Source organism: Alligator sinensis, unplaced genomic scaffold (assembly GCF_000455745.1).
Source record: "Alligator sinensis unplaced genomic scaffold, ASM45574v1 scaffold465_1, whole genome shotgun sequence".
Lineage (NCBI taxonomy): Eukaryota > Metazoa > Chordata > Crocodylia > Alligatoridae > Alligator > Alligator sinensis.
This window is the reverse complement of record NW_005841979.1, coordinates 775,773-799,715: the sequence shown is the minus strand read 5'-3', so window position 1 is coordinate 799,715 and position 23,943 is coordinate 775,773. Positions and strand designations below refer to the sequence as shown.

General features: G+C 41.5%; 1 protein-coding gene across 6 annotated transcripts in view; it reads left to right on the top strand.

Annotated features, from left to right (window-relative positions):
• Positions 1–23,943, top strand: part of SYT1 (synaptotagmin 1) — a 575,639-nt gene that overhangs the window by 454,770 nt on the left and 96,926 nt on the right. For all 6 annotated transcript variants that reach the window (XM_025200918.1, XM_014518734.2, XM_025200919.1 and 3 more), the window contains one exon: positions 999–1,166. In XM_025200918.1, the coding sequence (XP_025056703.1) occupies positions 999–1,166 (168 nt within the window). The remainder of the gene's footprint in view (positions 1–998; positions 1,167–23,943) is intronic.

The window sequence follows — 23,943 nt, the reverse complement described above, 5'->3', positions numbered from 1 at the left end:
CTGCACCATCTCAGGGTCTATGCATGGTAGTCTGGCGCCTTGCTGCTGCCTCTCTACAACCCCAGTGAGAGACTTGTCGTGCCCCTCGCTTAGGAACACTGAGGCAAAGAACTCGTTGAGGAGTTCAGCCTTGTCCCCCCTGTCCGTCACCAATTGTTTCTGCCCATTTAGCAGGGGTCCTATTCCTCCCTGGGCCTCCCTTTTACTCCCAATATATCTAAAAAACAATTTCTTATTGTCCTTTACTTGGGATGCCATCCTCAGCTCCATGGTAGCTTTGGCCCATCTAACTGCCTCCCTACAAGCGTGAGCAGAGGAGGTATATTCGTCTTTGGTGATTTCTCCCTGTTTCCACTTTTTATGTGCTCCCCTTTTGGCCCTTAGGCTGCCCTGGATTTCTCTGGTCAGCCAAGGAAGCCTCCTGGCCCCTTTCCCTCTTTTCCCTCGCATCGGGATCATCTTGCTTTGTGCCTGAAGGATCATTTCCTTAAGGCACAGCCACCATATAAGGTACCATGTTGAAAAATATGCCTGAGTAAATAATAGATAGTTGCACTGTAAGGAAACTATTTAATCTCTAGTTCTTTATGTCAGAAGCAGTAAGCTAGGTCTGTACTTTCTCATCAGTCTGTAGGCTGTCCTCTTCTGACTGTTGACAGCATGATTTATTGAGGTAAAGATAGTAGAGGATTAGAAGCTCATGTATCTTTGGGGCAAATAATTGGCCTCCAGTTTCAGTTTCACCACCCACAAAATAATTTTGAGGACAGAGGACAAACAATAAGAGTGATGAGTGAGCTGCCACATTATGCTATTGAGTGCCATATTCTAGTCTCAGAAAACAGTGCATCAGGTGACTAAAAAACTATACCTCAGAATTTCCCCAAGTTCAATTTACCCAAGATGACAGCTGATAAACCATAGAAATGGATTTGCATTGCAGTAACCCCAGCTTTATTCTTTCCATTTTGAAGTTTGTCATTTTCTTTTCTTTATAGGTGCCATACTCTGAACTGGGTGGAAAAACCTTAGTGATGGCAGTATATGACTTTGATCGCTTCTCCAAACATGATATTATTGGGGAATATAAGGTTGCCATGAACACGGTGGACTTTGGTCATGTGACTGAGGAGTGGCGAGATTTGCAAAGTGCTGAGAAGGAAGAGGTAGGAAAACATAACTGTTTTGGGTGGCAGACTTTCATCCTCTGTTGAAGAAATGGTTAAACTATTAATTGAGAACTGATTTACAGCCACAAAAATAATCCCAACCTTGTGTTAGCCTGATTAATTTTCTATTAATCATGAAACAAAGCTTCTTGTAAACATGTATAAGATCAGAAAGTGTTCATGCTGCATTATGGTTTGTTACCTCTGCTTCCAATGGTTTTTGACACTCCATTCACTTTGATCTCAGGGAAAAAAGCTTAATAGAGGGTGAAATTTTACTTGAGTGAGTGCACTGTGTACCCACAAAATGCATGTCTGTATTTGCCATTAAACAGTGGGATCAGTTTGCCCCTATACTTAATTGTGACCATAGATCTGAATACATCTATCTCTAAGTATCTGAGTGTGAGAGTAGGTATTGATCTTTTTGTTAACATGCTATACTGAATACTACTCAGTGGGCACATCTACATGTTCATTAATGCATCTTTGCCACTGTGCATTAAATTTAGTACCTCTAGAAGGCATTTAGGCATTTATACATATGCTCCAGGAGTAGGGGGAGGGGGCGCTTTAATTAGAGCAGCTCTGAGAGCTGCTCTAATTAAAAAGCCCAGAGCATCTCATATATCAGAATCACCACACTTCAAAATGGCAGCAGGGGCACTTATCTAAAGTTCGTTCAATGAGCTTTAGATAAAGCACCCCTCTGCCATTTTGAAGCTGGGGGATGCTGATAAACTAGATGTGGGAAGCTCCTGCAGCACAGTAATTGCCACACTGCAGCCAACTCAATTAATCGAGTCTGCTCTGATGCACTGGAATTACAGCACTTCAAAGCAACCTCCCTGTTCATGTATAGCCACCCTCTAATATGAGGTACTAGATAAAGGTGCAGAAGCTGCACTAATGCGCAGTAGCAAAGGTAAACATTTTTTTGTGACTTTTAATGCACAGTAAACGAATTTTACTGCGCATTAGAACATTAGCATGTTTTTTCCGTGACGCGCTAATGTGCAGTAGAACAATCCACTGCTCATTAAAGCATCTTGTGTAGATGTGCCCAATAACAATGAATTACATTAGATGATTAAAATGATGCATTAAAACACACTTGGAATGAAGTGTACTGAACTATTTGATTATTTTTCTATTTCCTGTTTCTATGGTTCCCAGTATTTTGCGCCCTCTTTGGAACAGGGCTCTTGTTGTTTGCCATGTAAAGTAATATTCTCCAGGCACCCATGCTACTTTTTGGAAATGTTAAATAACTAAATTGTGCATTCTGTAGAGTTGTTCATACCAGCACATCTACTTTTTGCTTATTAAAAGAACATTATTTTCTCAAATTTTATATTATTATTCCTTTTGATTGCCAGATAATAGCTGCCCACTCATGGTCGTAAGAATGCACAGCATGTTTCACTTTTCTGGTGAGAGTAGAATAAATTTGAGGCTGACTTCTTTATTGTCTAATTTAGCCAGTACATTTCCTTACATTCTGACCTGGATTCTTATAATTAAAGGGACAACCTCTGGATGAAATCCATCCTTAATACATTTGAAGAAAAGCTGAATGTTGGATTTAGATTTGTAGTTGGTAGCAATGTGTTGAATTAAATTTTCATTCTTCCCTGTTGGCAGAGAAGTCCCTATGTCTTCTCAGATTTTCTAAAATGATAGGTTTTACTAACTGATTCTTCCATGTTAAGTTCTGATGGCTATATCATCTAACCGGGCATTAGACTATATTAGGTGGCATTTTCTTGATCACAACTTCTCTTCTAGGATTCATTTATTGAAAATGTTTTTGACATTAGTGTCCTTGTAATAAGGCATATTTCTTTTCCACTCTTAAAGCAAAAGGTCAAAAGAGATGTGTCAATCAGATTAGAACAAGAGGCCTGATGCTGGGCAACAATTCTTTAGTTTGTGCAAATTGGAATGTCAGAAAGTATTAAATCAAGGCATGTTTGATCCTTCCAAACTTTATTATATGATGAAAGTTCACAGTTCCAAAAACTGGACTTTTACCCTATTACCTTTTGTGGCATCGAGTATTTCATATCCCTATATTACAGAGAGCATGAAATATAGTCAATTGAGGAATTAAAAAGATTTAAAACAAAAATATTATTTTCCAGTGCAGACGGCCAACACAATAATACAGGTTAGTGTTGGGTTTCATTTGTAATGTGATGGATAACAATCTCTGTTGAGCATTCATTCATTCATTTGTTTTATATGCCATCTTCCCAACAAAGGCTCAGGGCAGCTTACAGTGAGAGCAGGAATAACTTATGAAATATGAGAAAAAAAAGAGGACCAAAAAACTTTAAAGAGAACTAGAATATTGGCAGAAAACAGACCTCCCACTAAACAGTATCTCAGCCTAGCTTTATTTGCTAAATGCCTGCCTAGATAGGAAGGTCTTACAGCCCCCTCCAAAAGAGGCCTAGGTTCAGGCTCTAGTGAGCCTAAGAGTTTTCAGAGCTGAGGATGAACTGCACACTGAAGGTGCACAGGAAGTTCCTTTTGGCTAATCTTAGTGATGTGATGGGACAAAAGGGAGACGGCACCCCTTTAGACAAACTGTTTAGGACCTTACAGCACCTGGAAACCTACTGGAAGTCAGTACAGCCTCTGGAGCACCAGCGTTATGTGCTCCTGGCAACCCAAACATCAGAAGGCAGGCTGCCATGTTCTGCACCAACTTCCGCTTCCTAGTAGTCTCCAAGGGTGGCCCTATACAGAGTGTACTATAATAGTCTAGCAATAAGGTGAAAAAGGCATGGATGATAATGGAAAGAAAAGGTCACAGACTTCTCACCAGATTGAGCTGGTGAAAGGCATTCCTAGCCATCAGCTCCACCTGGAGATTCAGGTGCAGTGCACCAATGGTTCTCAATCTTTTTTTGTACCAAGACCATTTGTAAACATCAATGGCCAATTCCAACCTACTGCCCCTCAGTCCTGACCCGCTGCCCCCTGCCCCCAGGTCCAGCCCCTAAATGTGTGAGACATGGGGGTGCCCAAGCAGCCCCTTGCAGGCTGGAACTCTGCCAATCTGCAAGGGAAAAGCCATTGTTTCCCACATTTTACTCCTTTAAAAGAGAACCCATTTTTAAATGTTTGTTGATCCATTTTTAAAGTGTGCTTGTGACCCTTTCATATACACTTGCAACCTACTTTTGGGTCACAACACACAGGTTGAGAAACGCTGAAGTAGAGGATTCAGGGGCACCTCTTGGCTGTTAACTTGACTGAAGCCCATCAATAATAGGTGTCCGAATCCACCCCCCCCCCCCCAAGTCACTGGTCCGCCCACTCCTCTGCCCATCACCTCTGTCTTGTCTGGATTCAGTATCATTTGGTTCAACTGCATCCAATAACCAACAGCGACCAAGCAGTGGGAGAGGATCAAAATTACTAGGCCAGGGTCAAGTCTGAAAGAGAGGTAGTGCTGGGTGTCATCTGGATATTGATGGCCTCTCACTCCAAATCTCTGTACAATCTCACATAATGGACTCATATACATATTGAATAGGAAAGGAAATGAGATGAAGCCTTTGGAGACCCCACAGGAAAGGTCCTGAGAGAGAATGAGGACTCACCTATCACCACCTTCTAGGGGTGTAGTTACAATTGTAGTTACATGTTACAATTTAACACCGACCTAACATTCCTGAAAGCTATCAGATGTTAAGTTAGCACATACCAAACAGTTGCACATTTGAGATTAATACCCTCCACAATGGGCATAGCTCTTATCTGTCACTAGAGAGGCCTGGCGAGCAGGGGTTTGGCTAGTGTCCTGCTTACTGGCTCCCTAGCAGCGACACACAGAAGCACACTGGCCCTAGATTTGCCAGCAACTGTTACAGGTTACAGCTTACTGGTGCTGTTACAGGTTACTTCTAAAACATTTTAAATGAGTCATAAAGTTAGAACAGTTTCAGAGAAGTCAAAAGTTAAAGCTTAATCCTGTCTCAGACCTGCACAACTGGGACTTGCCATTAGAGGGCCCAGCGAGCAGAGGTGTGCACAGGAACCAGGACTCTATCCCTCCTCTGGGGTGGGAGTGGAGGTGAGAGGATGTCATATAGTTCAGAGGTGGAGAAATCACCACAGGGACTGTGGGATGGGGCACCCCAGGATGATGGGACAATGAAAATAGAATATTTTATCTCCCCAGAGAAGACTAACATTACCCTGGAGCAACCTGAGAATAATAGATCAAAGATAGCCCTTGCCTCTAAATGGTTTAGAGCAGGGCTGGGCAATTATTTGGCTGAGGGCCACTTAAGGAGTTTTAGTGAGCTCTTGAGGGCCAGAGGGCAGAGAGGGGTGCTGACCTGGCCTTGGCCCCCTGTCAAAGCTGTTTATACCATCTGTCATGGTGGCTGGGGGCGGGGAGGACAGGGAGATGCCAATTTATCCTATCTGGCCCCAGGCCCATCCACCCCACACCCACCTCTGGGGGGGCTGGACAGAGCAGGCAGGCAGCCAGGTAGGATCTCCGTGAAGACCAGCCCAGGACACCCATGGGCAGGGCATGCTTGGCCGGGCAGATGGGATGGTGCTGCAGACAGGCAGGGAATGACATCCATGAGCCAGGATGGTGGACAGGGCCAGGATTGCAGGGCAGTGACAGTATGGGGCCGGGGCCCAAGGTAGTGCCACAATCTGTTGTCCACATGTCCCTGCGACAGGGAAATACATCACAGGGATGAGCTGGGAGCATATCACAGCTTTGCCCTGGTCCCCAGTTCTACTCTGTCACTGCCCTGTAATCCCACATCCAGCCCTCACCCACCCATCCCATTCCCAGACTCCACCCTCCACCCACCCACATCCCCATCCCATCTGCCTAGCCGAGCATGCCCTGCACACAAAGGTCCTGGGCTGGTCTTCTTGGAGACCTCACCCACCCACCCGCTCCATCTGGTGCCCTGGCAATTGGTGCAGGGCAGATGGGCCCAGGGGGCCCAGGCAACAGTGCCAGGGTCCAGCAGTGGCAGGGCATGCACTTGCAAGGGCTGCCAAGAAGCTGAGTCTGTCTGCTGCACCACTCCTGCCCCATTGCCCACTCATACAGACTGCAGCTCCATGTGCCTGAAATCCATGTGCACAGATAGGGCAGGGGCCCAGAAGAAGCAGGACCAGCTAGACCCACCACATCCTGGGAATCCCCCCAGGCTGTGCATTACCTGGGAATCCACCTGGGCGGTGCAAGGCCAAGGGACCTGACATAGGCTGAATAGGATCACTTGGTGGGCTGGATCTGGCCCACGGGCCATATTTTGTCCACCCCTGGTTTAAAGGGTACTTAGCATGGGTTAAGACTCTTTAACCAGTGAATGATTTGATTCTGGAGAGTAGTGTTCATTGTTTATAATTATTCTAGAAACATAATCTCTCCCAGGATCAAGAACATAAGCATTGGAAAATAGTTTGGAGGGTTATTTCAAGGGAAATTTCTGTCTCATTTGATATCTTACAAATACTTAATATGCAGCCATTATTGATCATGGTCTGTTCCCTTACTCTGCAGCAGTGATATAAAAAAGATCCTACCAAGCCAATTATTTTACCTGCAGAATCTTTATCTGAGTTTATTCTAAGGACAGAGTAGCTGATGTGTGGTAACCTTTTGCTTTCTCCAGAAATCAAAGCTACTACCCTCATAATTTGTATAGCCTTCAAGCATTCAGGCCTCTAGAACATACCCCAAAATATTATCTACTAGCAAATGGCCACACATTTAAAATAACAGTAGTCTACTCTAGATAAAATCTGGGGGAGTCTGTATATTTTGTAATCATGAGAAAAAAGAGAGAGAGAGAAAGTGTTAATCAGCTAAGGGGGTGTGTTCACAAATATTCATACCTTTCAGCTTGTTCCTGAGGCTCAGATACTAGAAATGCTTCTGAATAATTCCTGACTACCCATTCTTCATTTTGGTTGGCAAATTACACAGAATTAACAAATATAAAACTGCTGCTACAAATAGTACAGCAAAGTTTACCTAGGCCAGATGTGCAGCAATAGACACATGCTTATATCTTGTTAGTGCTCAACAGCATGGTACAGCAACCAGGCCTACTAATTATAAGCCATGGTAAAAATAGAATTAAGACCCTAAGCGATTGGATTCTATCCAGAATTGTATGGCAAATGTAATTATCTTAAATTACTGCAAAGACATTTTATAACATATTCCACATATTAGAATTGCAGAATGTAACATTCATCATTGAAAAGCAAATTTGTGTATAGTCTGCTCAGTTATAATATACTTTGCATGAGAAAGATCATGGGGGTTAGTTGTTTGGTTTGTAGGTTTGGGCGGGGAGGGTTACTTGTATCATCAGTTGGGATTTTCAGGTCCTAACAATTTGTCACTAAGTGGAATTATAAGTAAGTTGGCAATTAAATGGATCTGAAATCAGATTCTGATATATTCTTAACATTTTAATTATAGCCCTGAAGTAAGTTATATTCCAAAGAGCATTAATGGTAGTCATGACCAATCACTTTGTAAGAGTCATCTAAGTGACCTCAATCAACTTGAATACAAAGATCTTATTTTCTCCTACTTCATGTGGGATTCAGTTGTTTCCCATAATAACACATACATTTTAATGAACAGCATAATCACAAAGGAGAAATCCAGTTTGTGTTGTTGGTCTCCTTTCTGCTCATGAGGCTCCACCATGCTCTTCAGCCCCATTTTTGAAAGGGTCTGGAATGAAGTCAGGGGACGAGGATTTAATGAAATGTTAGATGCTTCTCTCTACCTCTCATGACCCAGCCCAATTTGAATGGCATCTTGGAAAAGGCTGAATAATAAATGTCAGTAACACACTTAGGAAAATAAGAGCTCTGTCTAAGCATTTGCTATGCACTGTGGGAGTCTTGCAAGCCTGCATCAATCTACACAATGATTGCAGCATATTGAGTAGGCCATTATGCATGAATGAAAAGCCCTAAATTCATTGTGCCTTACTGCTAATATAACAAATCCTTAACATCACAGGAAAGGTGGAAGAGATGGAAGGACTACTGTCTTCCATCACTTCTTGCATGTAAGACTTTGGGTAGAGTGAGAAGAAAAGAGGCACTAAAAGGAGCTTGCTAACAAATGTCATTGTCATTATCTCTATCTGAGTCCCTTGGGTGTTAGCACTCCAGTTCAGTGGGCTAGAGAGAGCTCCCTCATTGTGAGTCACATTCAATGCCATGGCCCACTTATTGCAAATTATTCATTTTTCCCCCTCCAGATATTTTGACAAATTTTCACATAGGCCCAAATACTATCCTAATAATCAAGGTATTTGAATGCATGATGAAAGAAGCCTCATAACCCCCTTCTATGGATAGAAGAACTTTCTGCCTGCTGAGAGCCTGTGCACAGATTGCTGGCATCATTCCCCTTCCACACACCACAGATCTGCTCTGCTGGGAGCCATCTGTATCTGCAGAGGATTTGGGCATAGAGCAGGTCTTTTTGTTTTAACACCAACACACACTTCACTGAAATTAAAACTCAACTAAACTAATAAGCCATCTAGTTATTGAATCCCCAGTGGCAAAGCTTTGTAGGTAAGGGTTAAAAGAGAAGGGCATTTATGCAAACAGCAAATCACTGACATTTTTCTGATATAAAGGTTGGACAGCGGATCTAATAGGCCTTTTCGTTCTCTTGTAATAGTACTTAGCTTTTACATAGCTCCATGGCTATCCTAGTGCTTTATAAAGAAAAGTATCATTATCCCTGTGGGAATGCTGTCACAGTGTCAGATAAATTTTAAAATTTTAGGGCTTTTAATTTAATGGAATTTTAGAATAGGTTTCTGTGTTCTCAGCTATATTGTTTAATTTCAAATTGAGACCATCTTATTGTATGTTTCTCCTAATTTTTAAGCTTTCAAGACACTGCAGAATTTTATATTGTATATACTCCATTCTGTGTGACAGCTGTTCTTTGGAAGGAGTTGAACATTTTCGCCTTGAGATAGAGGTCAGGTAGAGACTTTCAGAACCTGGGAGAGAGCTTTAATTTGTGAGATTAAGGCCATATACAGGTATTATGTTTCTACCAGAAGAATCACCACTCTCCTGGTAGAAACTATGAGTATACAAACCTTCATTCAATTCCTCTTGGGAAGAAACATGCCCCTTCTGGGAGAAATATCTTCCAGGGTTGGGAGAGGATCAAGGCTCCCCACCGTTCCACAGACTGGGAATTGCCCAGTCAGGGAATGGGTGGGGGGTGCATTGCCCTATTCCTTCTGTCCCCCCTTTGGACTGCTCTGAGGAGTGGGCTTTATGCTGTTGCTCCCTCCACTCAGCTCTGGGCCCCACCTAGTCGTCTGAGAAAAAGTTGAGGACTCCAGGCCCCTCCCAGATCAGTCTGGGAGAGGAAATGGGCATCTTCCACTGTTATCTGCCTCTTCCCCAAACCAAGTACTTCCTGGCTTTAGGAATGGGCTGGGTTTTTTTCCGCGTTGCTCCCCTCTGTTCCTGGAGATTGGGAGTAGAGCAGTGGACCTGGCCTACTGAGGAAGACACAGGGAATCTTTCCCTGCCACTTCGCTGCTCACCACACCTTCCCCAGCTCAGGATCACCCTGTTCTGGTGAAGGCCAGGAGAGTAGGGGAGAGGGCACAACTGCAGGTTGAATATATGCATGCTCCCTCTCCTGGTAGGATTTCTACTGTTTCTCAGAAACTTCCACTGATAAAAATGAATGCCTGTTCATGGCCTAAGTATTTTAGCAGGTTGATTTAATCATCAGGAGTTAATGAGGTAGTTTATCCTAAAAAGTGGAATGTATAATGTTATCATTTCAGAGCTAATACCCACTGAGATCAACAGAGCATTTGACACTGCACAGCGGTATTTCTTTTTGGCTCTGTATCACCACCTATTTCAACACTTTTGCATTCATGCCCTTGATAATCCTATTATACCTCTACCTTCTTGTATTCCACCTCTGGAGAAGAAACATGTACCTGATAGTCACAGACATTTTTGTTTCATAATGAGGGGCATAATGGACTCACTTGAAAACAAAAGAAAAAAAGACTATTGCGTCTTGCCTGGATATACAGAAATTAAGTGCAGCTGGGCAACATGCTATCCAGAGTGCGTTTGGAGGTTAGAAAACCTTATGCTACTTATTTGTTAGAAACAAGTGAATTACCAATTTAACTTTCATGTGTGGATATGCATTGTGAGCTAATGTGGTGAAGAGTGCTTCCCTGTGTCCGTAGATTTACAGCAACAGTTTAAACATCTCCCTAGGAATCAATATGCAAAAAGAATAATACCAAACAGAGGAACTTCCTGACAGCTCTGCTGAAGGTATGCAAAGAATAGTAAAATTACAAGGGAAAAGGTAGGAATAAAAGAGTGAGGATCTCCTTTTTTTTTTTTTTAAGATTTTTTTTTTAATGTTCAAAATCAGGACAGACAATAAAGAGAATGGCAAAGCCAGTTAAAATCAAGTGCATTAAACCTGACTGTCTCACATTCTAGGTCACTTGAAAAGTGATGTTATGCCTGTTTTTCCATAAGCTTCTTAGAAACAAGGCGAGAGAGGTCAAAATGCTCTCAACTAATTCTTTCTAAAAGGTTTAAGGAGAGCCTGGACTGCACAGGTGGTGGAAGTGTTACACGGTCATTTACAGAGAGGTCATTAGTTCACATTGTTATGTGAGTCACTGACATTGGCTGAAATCCAGTCAAAATGGAAGATTCTTTCCTCCATACTGGAGATACTCCTAGAAAGTTGTCTTGCAGTGAAGAGGCAAAGAGATTCCTAGAGTCTCTTCTGCAGCTCGCCAGTTATAACAGTAACTCTGACAACTTGGCAGTGGTTGCAGCATACTCCCTGCTCTACTAAATCTGCTGCAGTAGAAGGGCAGGGATCAGGGTTTTGTGGGCTGTTTCCCTTAGCAGGATATTAGTCCATGCTTTAAATTAGTGCAAAGAGGGAAGGGAAATGCTTTGCATTCTCCCTGCACTCTTTGCAAATCCACAGAGCCTGGCCAGTATATGGCCAGTATACATGTGTGCTTTAATGCACGTTAGTCTATTTTAACGCATATTAAAGCACATTAAAGCATTAAAATAGGCCAAAGCGCATCAAGCGTCACTTAAAAACCATGGGTGCCTATGCATGGTTACTCTGATGTGCTGGAATCCCAGTGCATCAGAGAAGACTTGATTAATAGTCTGCTGGTGTGTGGCAATTGCCACATACCAGCAGCCTCCTGCGTCTTGTGTATCAGTGTCCTTACGCTTAAAAATGGTGGCAGGGGTGCTTAAACTGAAGCCTGTTGAATGAGCTTTAGCTCAAGCCCCCCCGCTGCCATGTTTAACTTGGGGACACTGATACAGGAGATACAGCAGTGCTTTAATTAGAGCGCCTTTCAGAGGTGCTCTAATTAAAATGTCGCCCTCCCCACACCCAGAGCACATGTAAAAGTACTCCATGCTCTTTAATTAATTTTCATTAAGGCAAGCTAATGCACATTTTCTTAGTACCTTACAATAGCGGGCTCCTACAGGAGTGTGCCAGGAGCCTGCTCCAATGTGCTGGAAATCCAGTGCATTGGAGGAGGCTCGATTAATCAAGTCTGCTGAAGCGCGGAAATTGATGTGCTCTGGCACCCTTCTGCGTTACATGTATCAGTATCCCCATGCATCCCCACACTGATGGCAGCGTGCTTTGAAATAAAACACATTTAATGAGCTTTAGTTCAAAGTGCCCCACTGCCATTTTTTCAGTATGGGGACACTGATACACGTGACACATGGGCACTTTTAAATAGCACAGCTCGCTAACTAAAGCACCTGGTGCAGTGTCCCAGAGCACGTGCAAAAATGCCAAGAGATACTAGATTTAATGGGCATTAGCTAAAGCACAATGCATGTGTAGAGGTACCCAGCCTGACCAGCATTTTAACAGACAGAAAGAAAGTGCAAATCTCAACTGGAGAAATTGGTCCATTCAATAAAAAGTTGAGGCAGGTTATAAAAGTGGGATAGTGTTATTTCTATCCACATTGTACCATCTCTATGAATAACTGAGGCATTTTTGTCTCCAGAAGCATCAGTATAAAATGCACTTTGAAGAAGTTAAAGCAAAGGTATGGAAATTGTCATCTGGGAAAGAAAGAGATTAATCATTTTTTTTTATACAAGTTCTTAAACATCAATTTAAATCATGTCAAGCATTACCATAGTAACCATTTAGCCTCTTTGCAGAGCTTGTTGTATTTCACTTTAACTTAACAGTTTGCTGAACTGACATTTGAAGTGCTTTATAGTGTTGCCATGATAGGAATCGATACCATGAATTCCTTTATTTAAAAAAAAAAGTGCAGTTGAACTCTAAAACATGGCCCAGTATCATCATTTGTACCTTCTGTGGCAGTTTATAGCAGTATCTTTTAAAGGGTTAGATTATAAGGCAGTGCATGATGTTGCTGTGTTTCTGCCTGTCTCTCCCTGTGTACTTTCCTTGAGAGATAATAGCAAGTATTTAAACTAAAGGAAAACCGCGTCTCTAATCCAACTAATTATGCACATAGCTAGTTTATGTAAGTATGTATCCTTCCTGCTGTTATACTGACATTTCCTTTATTACAGCTATATGTAGTTATTATTGCACCTACAAAGACCAGTTGGGATTAGTTACATCCTTAGATTATTTATATCCTTAAATCTAATCTTAGATTAGAACATAATTTTCTTTGGGGAGGGATCACTTTTTTCTGTGTTTATGAAGTCCTAATCCTGACTGGAAAGTATTTTGCTACACAAAACAAGAATGGAGATATGTGTAGAAAAATCCCCTTTTATAGAAAGTCTTGGTTTTGGGGTTTTATGCTTTTCTTCCTTCGAAGTTAAAAGGAGACTGACATCTCTAGATTGTAAGACCTTGCTGTCTGCAAGCTTCACAGTCTCCACCTGACAAACTGATTATAGGTAGACTTTAGCTTTAGTCATACAGATCAAAGCAAATAATATGCATCATTTGAAGATATTCACAAGTAACTAATAAGGGGCGCACAGCAAAAATATTTAAGAAAAAAATATCTATATAAATGCTCTTCTAGATTAGATAGTCTAGTTCATACAGTTATAAAGGTAGTACTTTTCTGACAGCTTTTCTTGTCATCTAGAATTCTGATTCTATGGAATCTCAGCCCCAGAACTAGGCCACTTGCTAAAGATCAAACCAACTGCCTTCTTGCCTTTCTTTCTCTCTGTATACACTGAAGTCATTGCCACCCACTTCTCATGAGAAAACTCAGTAAGAGTAACTGATCCCCTAGCTTCTCATCCTTCCTGGCCATTTTTAAAGTATACAGTCATTCTGGAAATATGAATGGTTTAATGACAATTTAGCTTCATTTTCTATCCTATGTATGCTTAGGCTGCTATTGCTATTGCTTAGACACTGCTTAGACAGGAGATGAAACTTATGTGAATCATTCTTCCATCTCCTTTGCTCACAGGATTCTCATTGCGCCTATGTAAAAAATAAAGACCATGTATGGCACAGAAACATTTATCTTTTTTTTTTAATCCTCTGCCAGTAGTGATGGAAACTAATGAAGCATCCATGATGATTTTATTAGTTCCATCAGCAGTCTTTAATACCATTGTCAAAGACATTTTGTTGACTTGGTTGTGTTGCTTTGACAGGTTAAAATGGTACTGCAGTAGTTCTTGAGCATGTGTACTGTCATGAGACTCCATTTAATCACCTCGGCTAGCTGCTGGGCGACAGTGCAAAGCACTGTGGACTGCAGTCACCAGTATATAGATAACACCCAACTCTCATTTCCTTCTAAACTGAGAATCAACTGTACCCATGTTTTTCATTGTTTAGTCCTGGGTCTAGAGGTGAGAAAATTGACTGATACTCAACCTCATGATACTGTCATCTTAAATATTCCTCTTGGGGATTGTATCTGCATTTACAACCATATTACTGCCAGAGAGCTCAGGGTCAGAGTCAGAGTTGCAGCAGCTGCCTACTCCCCACTTCACTTCATATGCAAATGTAAGATAAGGGGCCTTTTTCCCTATCCTGATGGGGGGGGGCTTTCTCCCCATGATGATTGGGGGGGAACAGACTCATTTTATATTCAAGTATATACAGTATTTAAATTCTGCCTCTCTTTCTCTTCCATTGTAACTTTGAAGATCCATTGGAGAATCTCTGTTGTTGATATCTGGGTTCAGGTTTCTAAAACTGACAGCAGTTCATCATCATCTGGTATCTTGAATTTACTTATTAGTGCCCAAGCCAGAGATTAGTTCGCTCTAGTGTATGCTGCATATGTTTGTTCATTTAGGCTTTTATATTAATCAGTCACGCTAAACATTAATTTCCTCTGATGTTTTAAAAGAGGCACATTTTCTATAAAGAGCATGCCATTTTAGTCATTTCTTATTAATTTTTGCCTGTATACACATACAGAAACAAAATACAACTGTTATAGATGCTGTAGCACACGAGATAAAAGCTGTAAATTGATGCACAGTAGGAAATTTCTTCCTGTAAATTTTCTTCATTTTCTGCATTTTTAGCCTCATTTTCTCTTGTTTTTTATTATCTTAATTATTAACCTATATATTTCAATATCAGAACCTTCTAAAAGAAAGCACAATATGTTACTACATAATCCAAGTCGGTGACAAATCTAACCCTGTTATCCCCTTTCAACAATAGGAGATCTTTTGTTTCATGGACATTTGGCATAACCATGTATAATATTTCAATGTTTCTCTCAGCTTGAGAACATTTCTTAGAACAAGCTCATTAATACTGCAGAATAATTTAGAAAATATAATATACTACATGGAACAGATTTCAATGCCACTAAAGCTACCTTAAACGTTTATCTTACTGCTTTATCAAGAGTTGTATGTTTGTGTTTCTGTCTGCCAGAGGGAAAATAAATGCATGTTTAATTGTAAGGTATAGTACATTTCCATTAAGAAAAACTGAATAAATAATTAACATTTTCTAATGTCCAATAGATGAAAATACAGGGCAATTTAAATTTAAGTTTGGTCTATTTTCAGCAGTAACAATATGCCTCAAAATAAATAAATAATGTTGTTTCTTTTTCATGGATTTCCACTTCAGAGCTTCACAATTGGCACCATTGCTTACAAGCTTAAATAGCAGCACAATGCTTCAGAGTTAAAGACTCAGAAGCTTTCCTGTTTACTTCTTCTCTGTCATGAAAACTAGACATGTATCAGTCCCAAGCTCAATCATCAATTATACCATTATAAATTTGTATGTTACTTTTTTTTACATGTAAACAGGGATAAACGCCTTACACTTTTCTGGCCAACTTTTCATAGATTCACAGATTTAAAAAATTGGAGGTACTAGATGTAATGTGCATTACCTAAAGTAAATTAATGAATGTGTAGACACCCACTTTAGAATACACTTTGGCATGCAGAGAGGTCTTTGGCAGGAATTCTGACTTCTCGTATGTCTCAGGCCTTTAATTTCACCAGCTACTCCTGTTTAGAGCTGAAGCTGTTCAAACTGGGAATTTCCAACATTTTGAAAAAGTGTTTTGTTCTGATTAGAAATTCAAAATTGCATGTGGAAGTTAAATTCCAAAAACCTCTCTCCTTCTTTTGATAAAAATTAAAAAATCAAAATGCTTCTGAATGTATTTCAAAACAGAATGAAGCAGCTGTTTCCCCCATCTCCAAGGGACTGCTGCAGCTGTTCCAAACTCTCTGAGAGCAGCCCAAGAGGCCACCAGGGCCCTGAGTAACCTGGGATATTAGGACAGGCTTTACAGAACAGGGAGCATAGAAGATCTCATCCAAATTGAGATTCTGTGAGAGCGGGCCTTTAGCCCAGCTTTGTGGTAAGGAGCCTAGAAGCCTTAGGGTCTTTGGGACCAGGGGAATTCACACAGCTGCTTTGGCTCCAAAAGTTTAGACTTCCAGGTTTATCAAATGAGCTGCTAGAAAGCCCAGCATGTTGCCACAGAAGTTCATCAAAACCAAAATGTTCTTGAAACTTTTTTATTTTTATTTTTTCCAGAAAAACACTGCTTCATTGGAAAATTCTGAACCATGTCTAATTAAGACCAATAACTTATACTTCATTAAAGCATAACTCACGGGAGCTTTAAATTAAAAGCGCTTACTAATAAAAGCCTCCCGCACCTCCTGGAGCACATGTAAAAATGACCAGGGATTTTAATTTCTACCTCTACTTATTAATTTAGGAGTTGGACTGTAGATGAATAACTGAGAGAGAGCATTTTTGTGTGGGAGTGTACAAGTAACAAAAGAGTAAGGCCACCACTGGGTATTTTCATGGTCTAAACTGCCAGACAAACTATATAAATACATTTCAATAAGCCTCTCTCACACATTCACCTACATCAACTTTCTGTGACTTTGCTATTTCTATTTCCTATTCCTGTGTGGGAGGGACCAGCTTAATCCTATCATTGGAAATGGAAGGCCATTGCAATGTTACTTTATTATATTAGAAAGGAAATGGCAATGCACATATTGCAGCTTACTTGTGGATAATTTAGATGCTTTTGCAAATTAAATAGCTATTATTTGTACTGCACAGTGCCACTTAGGGCTTGAGTCTCATTGTTAAAAGACACACAAGAGTGTAACACGTGTGCCTCTGTGTCACTGTGCCTTATTAAAGATTTGAAAGTAGCAATAGAATCAAAGAAAGCAAAGCAAAAAATAACTTGAGTTGGATTATTCAGTCCATGTGTTTTACTCTATTTGATTGGTCCCTTTTATATCTTTCCTAGTATTTTGTATTATTTATGTATGTATGTCCATAACTTCCATAACTCACTGTAGAATTCTATTCCATTGCCTTAATTGATTTCTAATGGGATGTTTTTAGCTGATAATTTATGATCAGAAAAGCCAAAACAAGTGTGATTATTAAGGTTGTACAGTTAAGCTTACAAAGTGGCAGAAACTGGAAATTTTCCATTGCACATATTATGTATTTTGTAGCATAAGCTAATAGTATATATGAATTTAGATGTTTAGTGAGGAATATAAGAATGGAAGTAGCTACCTATAGATATTGCTAATTGAGCATATGATGCTCTTGGAAATGTTGACTAATGATTTTACTTGTGTAATCTTAATTGGGTTCAAGCTCTCTACACTAATATTTGCATTTAATACTGTTCCAGCCCAAAGGCAAACAATATTGTTCTTCAGACTAAATTATAGTTGCCCCAAGAGTAGGCTGATTGGCTTGAATGTTTTATCAGTAGCCAGAAAGGAGGAGAACTAGTGTATACGCACGGAAATCATCCATGCCTTTCCAATCATTTCAGTGATGAATTTTCTACAAGAAGCTTCTGGCAAATGCCTTAAAACAGTATTTCTCAATCTGTTCAGATTAAATGCACCCCTTGATAGACTCATAGCACCCCTCAATAGACTCAAGGTCCTGTGACATGCCCCAACCCCCAGATGTGGCCTGGGTGCTCCCCTGAGGCACTCCCAGGGTACTCACACCTTCAGGGTTTCCTTCCTGCTCCAAACCACTCTTTTATGTCTGCTGCTTGACCACTGAGAAGCAGTTGAGATGTGAGATGTGCCAGGAATTAACTCCTTGACCTGTGGTGTTTCAGTCTTACCTGTCTCACTTACGCCTTGCCAGCAGTTAGCAGCATGATTTTGCCGGTTAGAAGAATCACACCATTGTCTGGTCATGTGCTCAGAAAAGATGAATTCCAGGTCCATAGGTGGGGCTTGCCTATATGGTTATATGATCTGGAATTAGAGGTGACACTGGCAATGACTGGGTTTAAAAGATAACAAACGGATTTATTATATAACAAGAACAAGCATAAGAAATCAGTAACCATATATTGAGATACAAACAGAATTATAAGAATACACAAAAGAAAATATCAAAATGATGTTTTGACCTGTTCTTCCCCTGTACCTTAAATCAAACAATACCAGTTTGACTCCATCTCCAGTGTCTCCCTATGCCCTGGGAAAAAGTGAAGACCAAACCATGTTCCTGAGGCAGGCTTAAGTATAGGTGCTTATCTGGCTATTCACATGCCTCCCCCATTGGGTTCTGGAGTTGGGGGACATACACTATGTATCTAACTTCCTGTGCCCGACAAAGTATATGCTTACCACACTAAATTTTTTTCCTGATCTAATTAAGACCAAGACAATATGTGCATCCTTTCAGACATGGAAAATATTACCAGTAATCCATTATCCCTAAGATTCTGTCTCTCACTTAATTTCCTACCACAGTGAGAAATGTTCTTCCTGTTCCTAGGTGTTTCAGATGTTAGGCTTTCTCCTTTTAAAATGTAAATTTGTCATTGTCTGGGAGGGCCTCTTTGTGAGTAAACAGGCTCCAGTCAGATGCTGATTACTGCTTTTCAGCCTCTCCTTAGGTGCCAAAGAAACTTGTTTATCACTTGAAAATCTTTATCATATTGTGCAATCCTGGCCCTGTTATAATAGATAAGAAATACATTTTATATGAAAAACCACAATTTGTATAAAAATAAGGATGATAAGGCTAAGAACAGCTTGAAGTTACTTATACGTAGAGACTACATATGCCATATCAGTAAACCAAACTCCTGAAATCATGCAAGACACACTATGGATCCCCAGACCGGAATGGGGTTCATGGCAGGTACCCCTTAGAAAATGTCAGCTCTTAGTTTTCACTTGATTTCCCACTACAGAAAAATAATAAAGCAATTCTTCTGTTGCAAAGACCACTACTGGTCAGAATGCTTTTAAATTCTGGGTTTATCTTATGAATCATGTTTGCACATTTAGCACTGCTAACATTGCCTGACATCCTGTGGCACCCTTGAAAGGATCTCAAAGCACCCAAGAGTGCTGAAAGTCACTGCCCTAAGGACATTTCTGCTAGTGAACTTGTATAGTTTGCAAGTTCTCCCAGCTCTGCAAAGCACCCATATCATGAACACCTGGACACTTTCTTTCCTAGTGCACCAGAATCCACTGGTTACTAGTACGTTTTCAAAAATGAAAACCCTACAGCACTTACAACCCAGTGTGCACTGTGTTGTTGTGACATTCTGCTCACCATACTTCTAAGAGTCACTTAAGACCACTGCTTAATTTTCTGTTCTAAAAAGATAAAGCAGTACTCTTTCATTAAATTGTAGAAACAGGAAAATTGTCCACCTTCTTATGTGGGACAAAGCTGCAATCAGACAGAAGAAATATGTGCAGGACAAGACATTCAGAACAGTAGTAAATAATAATTCAATTGTAGATTAAATGGGATTGATGTTATGCATTAGTTTATAACGTGTTTACAAAATGTAGCCTCTGAGATATAGGGAATTGCCAGGGAATGTACTCCAGTTTTAAGATAACCCAACATAAAATGAGAGTAGGGTTACCATATGTCCGGGTTTCCCTGGACATGTCCTTTTTTGGGTCCCCCCATCTCCATCCAGGCAGTTTTTTAAAATATCAACAAATGTCCAGGATTGTGCTCTGCCTGTGCCCAGCATCAAACTTTCCCAGTGCTACTTTCCTAGCTTGCCCTAGGAAGGATCTGCTTGGTGCTAGGAGGAATGGGGGTGAGGGGAAGGCAATTGGAAGCAGGGTGCACACAGCGCTGGGGCTCCAGTAGGGTAGGGGAGGCACCCACCCCTCCAGTGGGGGAAGAGGGCAGGTGAGGACCTTTAGGGGCAACATGGAGCTGTGTGGCTGGGCTGGTGGCACCAACAGTGCCTGTGCATGCAGGGAGGGGACAACTGGGAGACACTGTAAGGCTGGGGAGAGCAGAGGCTGTGGGTCAGGAGTGAGGGGCACTGGCAGGGCTGGGGGAGCAGGGGGCTGTGGGTCGGGAGTGAAGGGCACCAGCAGGATTGGGGAGGGCTGTGGTTTGGGAGTGAGGGGCAACGGGGGGGTAGGGGGACTGTGGGTCAGGAACACATGGCACAGGCAGTTCCAGGGGGCTGCAAGTTGGAAGTGAGGAGTATCAACAGAGATGGGGGGTGGGGGCTGCAGGTTGGGAGTGAAGTGCATCAGCATGATCTAGAGGGTGGCATACTCTGGGTCAGGAGTGAGAGGCAGCAGCAGGGCTGGGGGGCCTGTAGCTTTGGTGTGAGGGGCAGAGCAGGGGATAGGTACATCACTGCCCACTTCCCACAATCATATTACCCCTCCCCTCCCTGCCAGGTGTCCTCATTTTTTAATCTTGAAATACGGTAACTCTAAATGAGAGTTAATTCCTACAAAAAAATGACAAAAAACACCCCTTCAAATACATTTACCAAACAAGGATTTTCAAACAAGAGAAGTGAGAGTGATAAAGGTACCAATATTAATGTCAGCCTGAATTGCACTAGCAGCAAAGGCAGCCCCAGAGGGACTTCCATAACTAGATGGATGTAGTCTCTGGCAGTGAGAAAGCTCCTGTTTTCTCATCCTTGGAACTTCAGGGCAGAGAGAATCTCTGTGAGCTCAGTAAGCTTGGAGGGCCACAGAAAAGAGATGGTTGCTTAAATACCTTGATTGGACTTTATAAACTTTTAAGAAAACTGTAGGTGAACACCTGAGCAGAATGCATAGAGCTTGAAGTGTCCTATCATCTGAGGAAGATGGCCAAAATCCATAATAACTCCTTCACCTGCTGAGCTGACCCTTTTGTGTTTTCTTGATCAGAGCAATTTTTGTTCTTTTCAGGCTGCTTGATACATGTGAGCTCCTGGAGCACTAAAAGTCTCTTGATTTTTCTTTTTGCTTATTTTCATGCTTTCTCACTCCTCTTGACACAATTTTGTGTTTGGGGCCTCTTTGTTGTTACTTTTTTGCTTTTCATGTTCTTGTATTTTCTTGCTTCTTGCTGGCTCTTGAGCTGTTCTTTATTAAGTGTTAAAGGTACTGGTACGTACTGGTTGCAGGTTGTGGTACTGGTATGTACTGGTTGCAGGTAGATGCTCTTAAGTCTCCAAAACTTACTGAGTAATAAACTCTGCCTAACTTCTGACAAAGAAGCTCCTTTTCAGTGTTAGATGTTTAAAAGAAGAAGTTAGGCAGAACCCACTGGATGCATCTTCACATGCAATTTATTCAAAGTAATGAGCCAAAGTACTCCTAAGTGCAGCCTCTACCTGTGTGCCCATGATAGCAGCAATTTGATTCAGGGCAGAGCAGTTCATGCCAGGGCCAGAGCCACAGGGGGTCAGCCCAGGGCTCTGGGTGTTTGCATCGGGCAGTGGAGGGGCTGGCTAGGGCACAAGGGTGTTGAAAGTGTGGAGCTGTGTGGCTAGCCAGCAGGCAGACATCTGGTCCCCAGCTGGCTGAGCTGACCAGGCACAATGTATTCCTGTGGTCAGCATCTACATGTGTGTTTAATCACTGTTAATTACCTTCATTACCCCACCGTAAGATAGTACTGTCCCCAACAGTATTATCAATGGTGCTTTACTCCAAAGCTAATTAGTCTACTCCGCAGTTATGCGCATGTGTAGAAAAGCATAGAGAATGCCTTGGGGAGGCACGCGGGGGGCATGTGCCCCCCCCATGAGATTGGCCGCTGCCAGCATCTGTGGGCAATCGCCGCTTGCTAACCCCCACCACCACCACCAACACTGCTGCAGCCACCTGCAGGCAGTCCTCACTCAGCCCACCTTCACCGTAGACTTCACCACGGCCACCTGTGGGTGGTCACCGCTTGGCCCGCCCTTGTCACCGATGTCACCACGGCCTCCTGCGGGCAGTCCCCACTAGCCACTGCCACGCCCCCACTGCCAACACCACCACCGCCACCTATGTGTGGTCACTGTGCCCCCCCAACCCCCCCAGCCTCGGGAGGCCCGAGTCATTCATGTAAATGAGGCTACTGTGTTGGTTGCGGGCACAGTCTTGCTGATTGATTTTGATTGACCTACTGAAACTAGGGGACTTGTTGATTTTGAAATCTCAATAGCATTTTAAAGGCATCTTCACAGCTGGAGGAGTGAAGGCTGCCAGAGTTTCGGGAACATTTTGCAGAATTTACTGGCAATTATAAATAGTGTTACTGCTACCCCCTGTCCACCCTCCCCTTCATCTCCACCCACTGGTTTAATTTATTTGTCCTTTCTTGTCATTAATCAAGACTGTAAGGCTATGAGGAATGTTACATGTTTGTACAGCCCCTAGCACAACTGAGCTCTGGTCACTGACTTAGATCTTACCTGCTACTGTAAAACAAAGAGTAAATTGTAGCATACAGAGTCAATTTGGGTGTGTGCAAAGGAAAACTTTGATCACATGAGTTCTTAGGCTTTGAGAACCAAAAAAAAAATTAATTACAGTCCTCTGATACTGCCTGACCCTGTACATTTTCCTCTAATGCAGTGTAATTTCAGTCTGTATTTTAAAATCTCTGATTCAATCACTTTTTGAATCCAAGACAATCTTTGATAGTAAGAACTGCATTAACTAAGCATTAAAGAGCACATACTTATTACAACTGATGTTTTTAAATCAAGCAAGGGCACTGTAGCTTCTCTTGTCCTGTTACAATAGGACTAAGATTATCGTTGGAGTGGCTACAATGCACACACAATTTTGCTATAATTATGGAATAGCTTTGCAATTTGACTTCTAAAAAAGGGGGAAAAATCCTTTGAATGTATTACACTTCCTCTTAATGTTGTACTTAGACTATTCACTCGAAGAGGGGCCTTGTGACATGCTATAGTTAATAAGTTTTCCATGCTGTCAAAAGTAATAATATTAATGTGCCATTCAGTTAAATTAATTTCGTTTTGTGCACTGGCCTGCATAAACGTGAGTGACATTTAGAAATATGCTCAGGCAGGAGCTGAGGAGAAGCCAAGTGGCAAAACAGAATGAGATGCAATCATTAGAGCATAAAAGCCAGCTGCATGCTTTTGGGGCAGGCAAAGAGTTACACAACTCCACTCCATCACACTTTTGAGGTATTAGTTTAGTTGTTCTAATTCATTTCCCTTTCTCCCTCCCGTCACCTCCATCTCTTATTTAGAAACTACATTTTCCTTGTTTAATTAGGAGCTCAGGATGTTTGGTAGCACAGCCCCCTGTTTTGAAATGGAAGTGCCTATTCCTGCTAATCTCTGATTTCAAGTGCCTTGCCTCAAGCCACAGTCTGCAAGAGGCAGCTGATTGTAATAGCTTTTAAACTGATGACCGTGAAGTGGTATTTTCAGCTCATAATGACAGTGTTTATTTGTTATATTTCTTCTGCTTTAAAAAACCATCAACAAAAGGGCTTTCTGTAAACAGTTAAAAATGTAATGAAGAGTATTAAAAGGAGGCGACTGATAGAGCATGACTCATAAATATTATGAGGAAAATGACTGGTCCTTGTTGTTGCCAAACTTGTTCAGCTCTGATTTAGCAGTACACTAGAGAGTATTACATTATTAGGATATTTTAATAAAAAGGAATATCTTAGTTTTCTATATATTTTTCACTGGTTTTGCTATTGTAGCAACAAGAAGGGAGCCATGGAACCAGGTCACAGTAAATTATGATATAAATTCGTGAAGTCAGATTTTAAAAAGTAAAGATGCTGTGTCTATGCAAAGAAGCTGCCACACGTGGAGTTCATTTCTGATCTTTCTAACCTAGGGCAAATCGGGATGTAAGTAATAGCACAGATAGAAAGGAATAAATAGGTGCCAAAGGAGTCAGGAGAGTTAGAGTTGTAGCA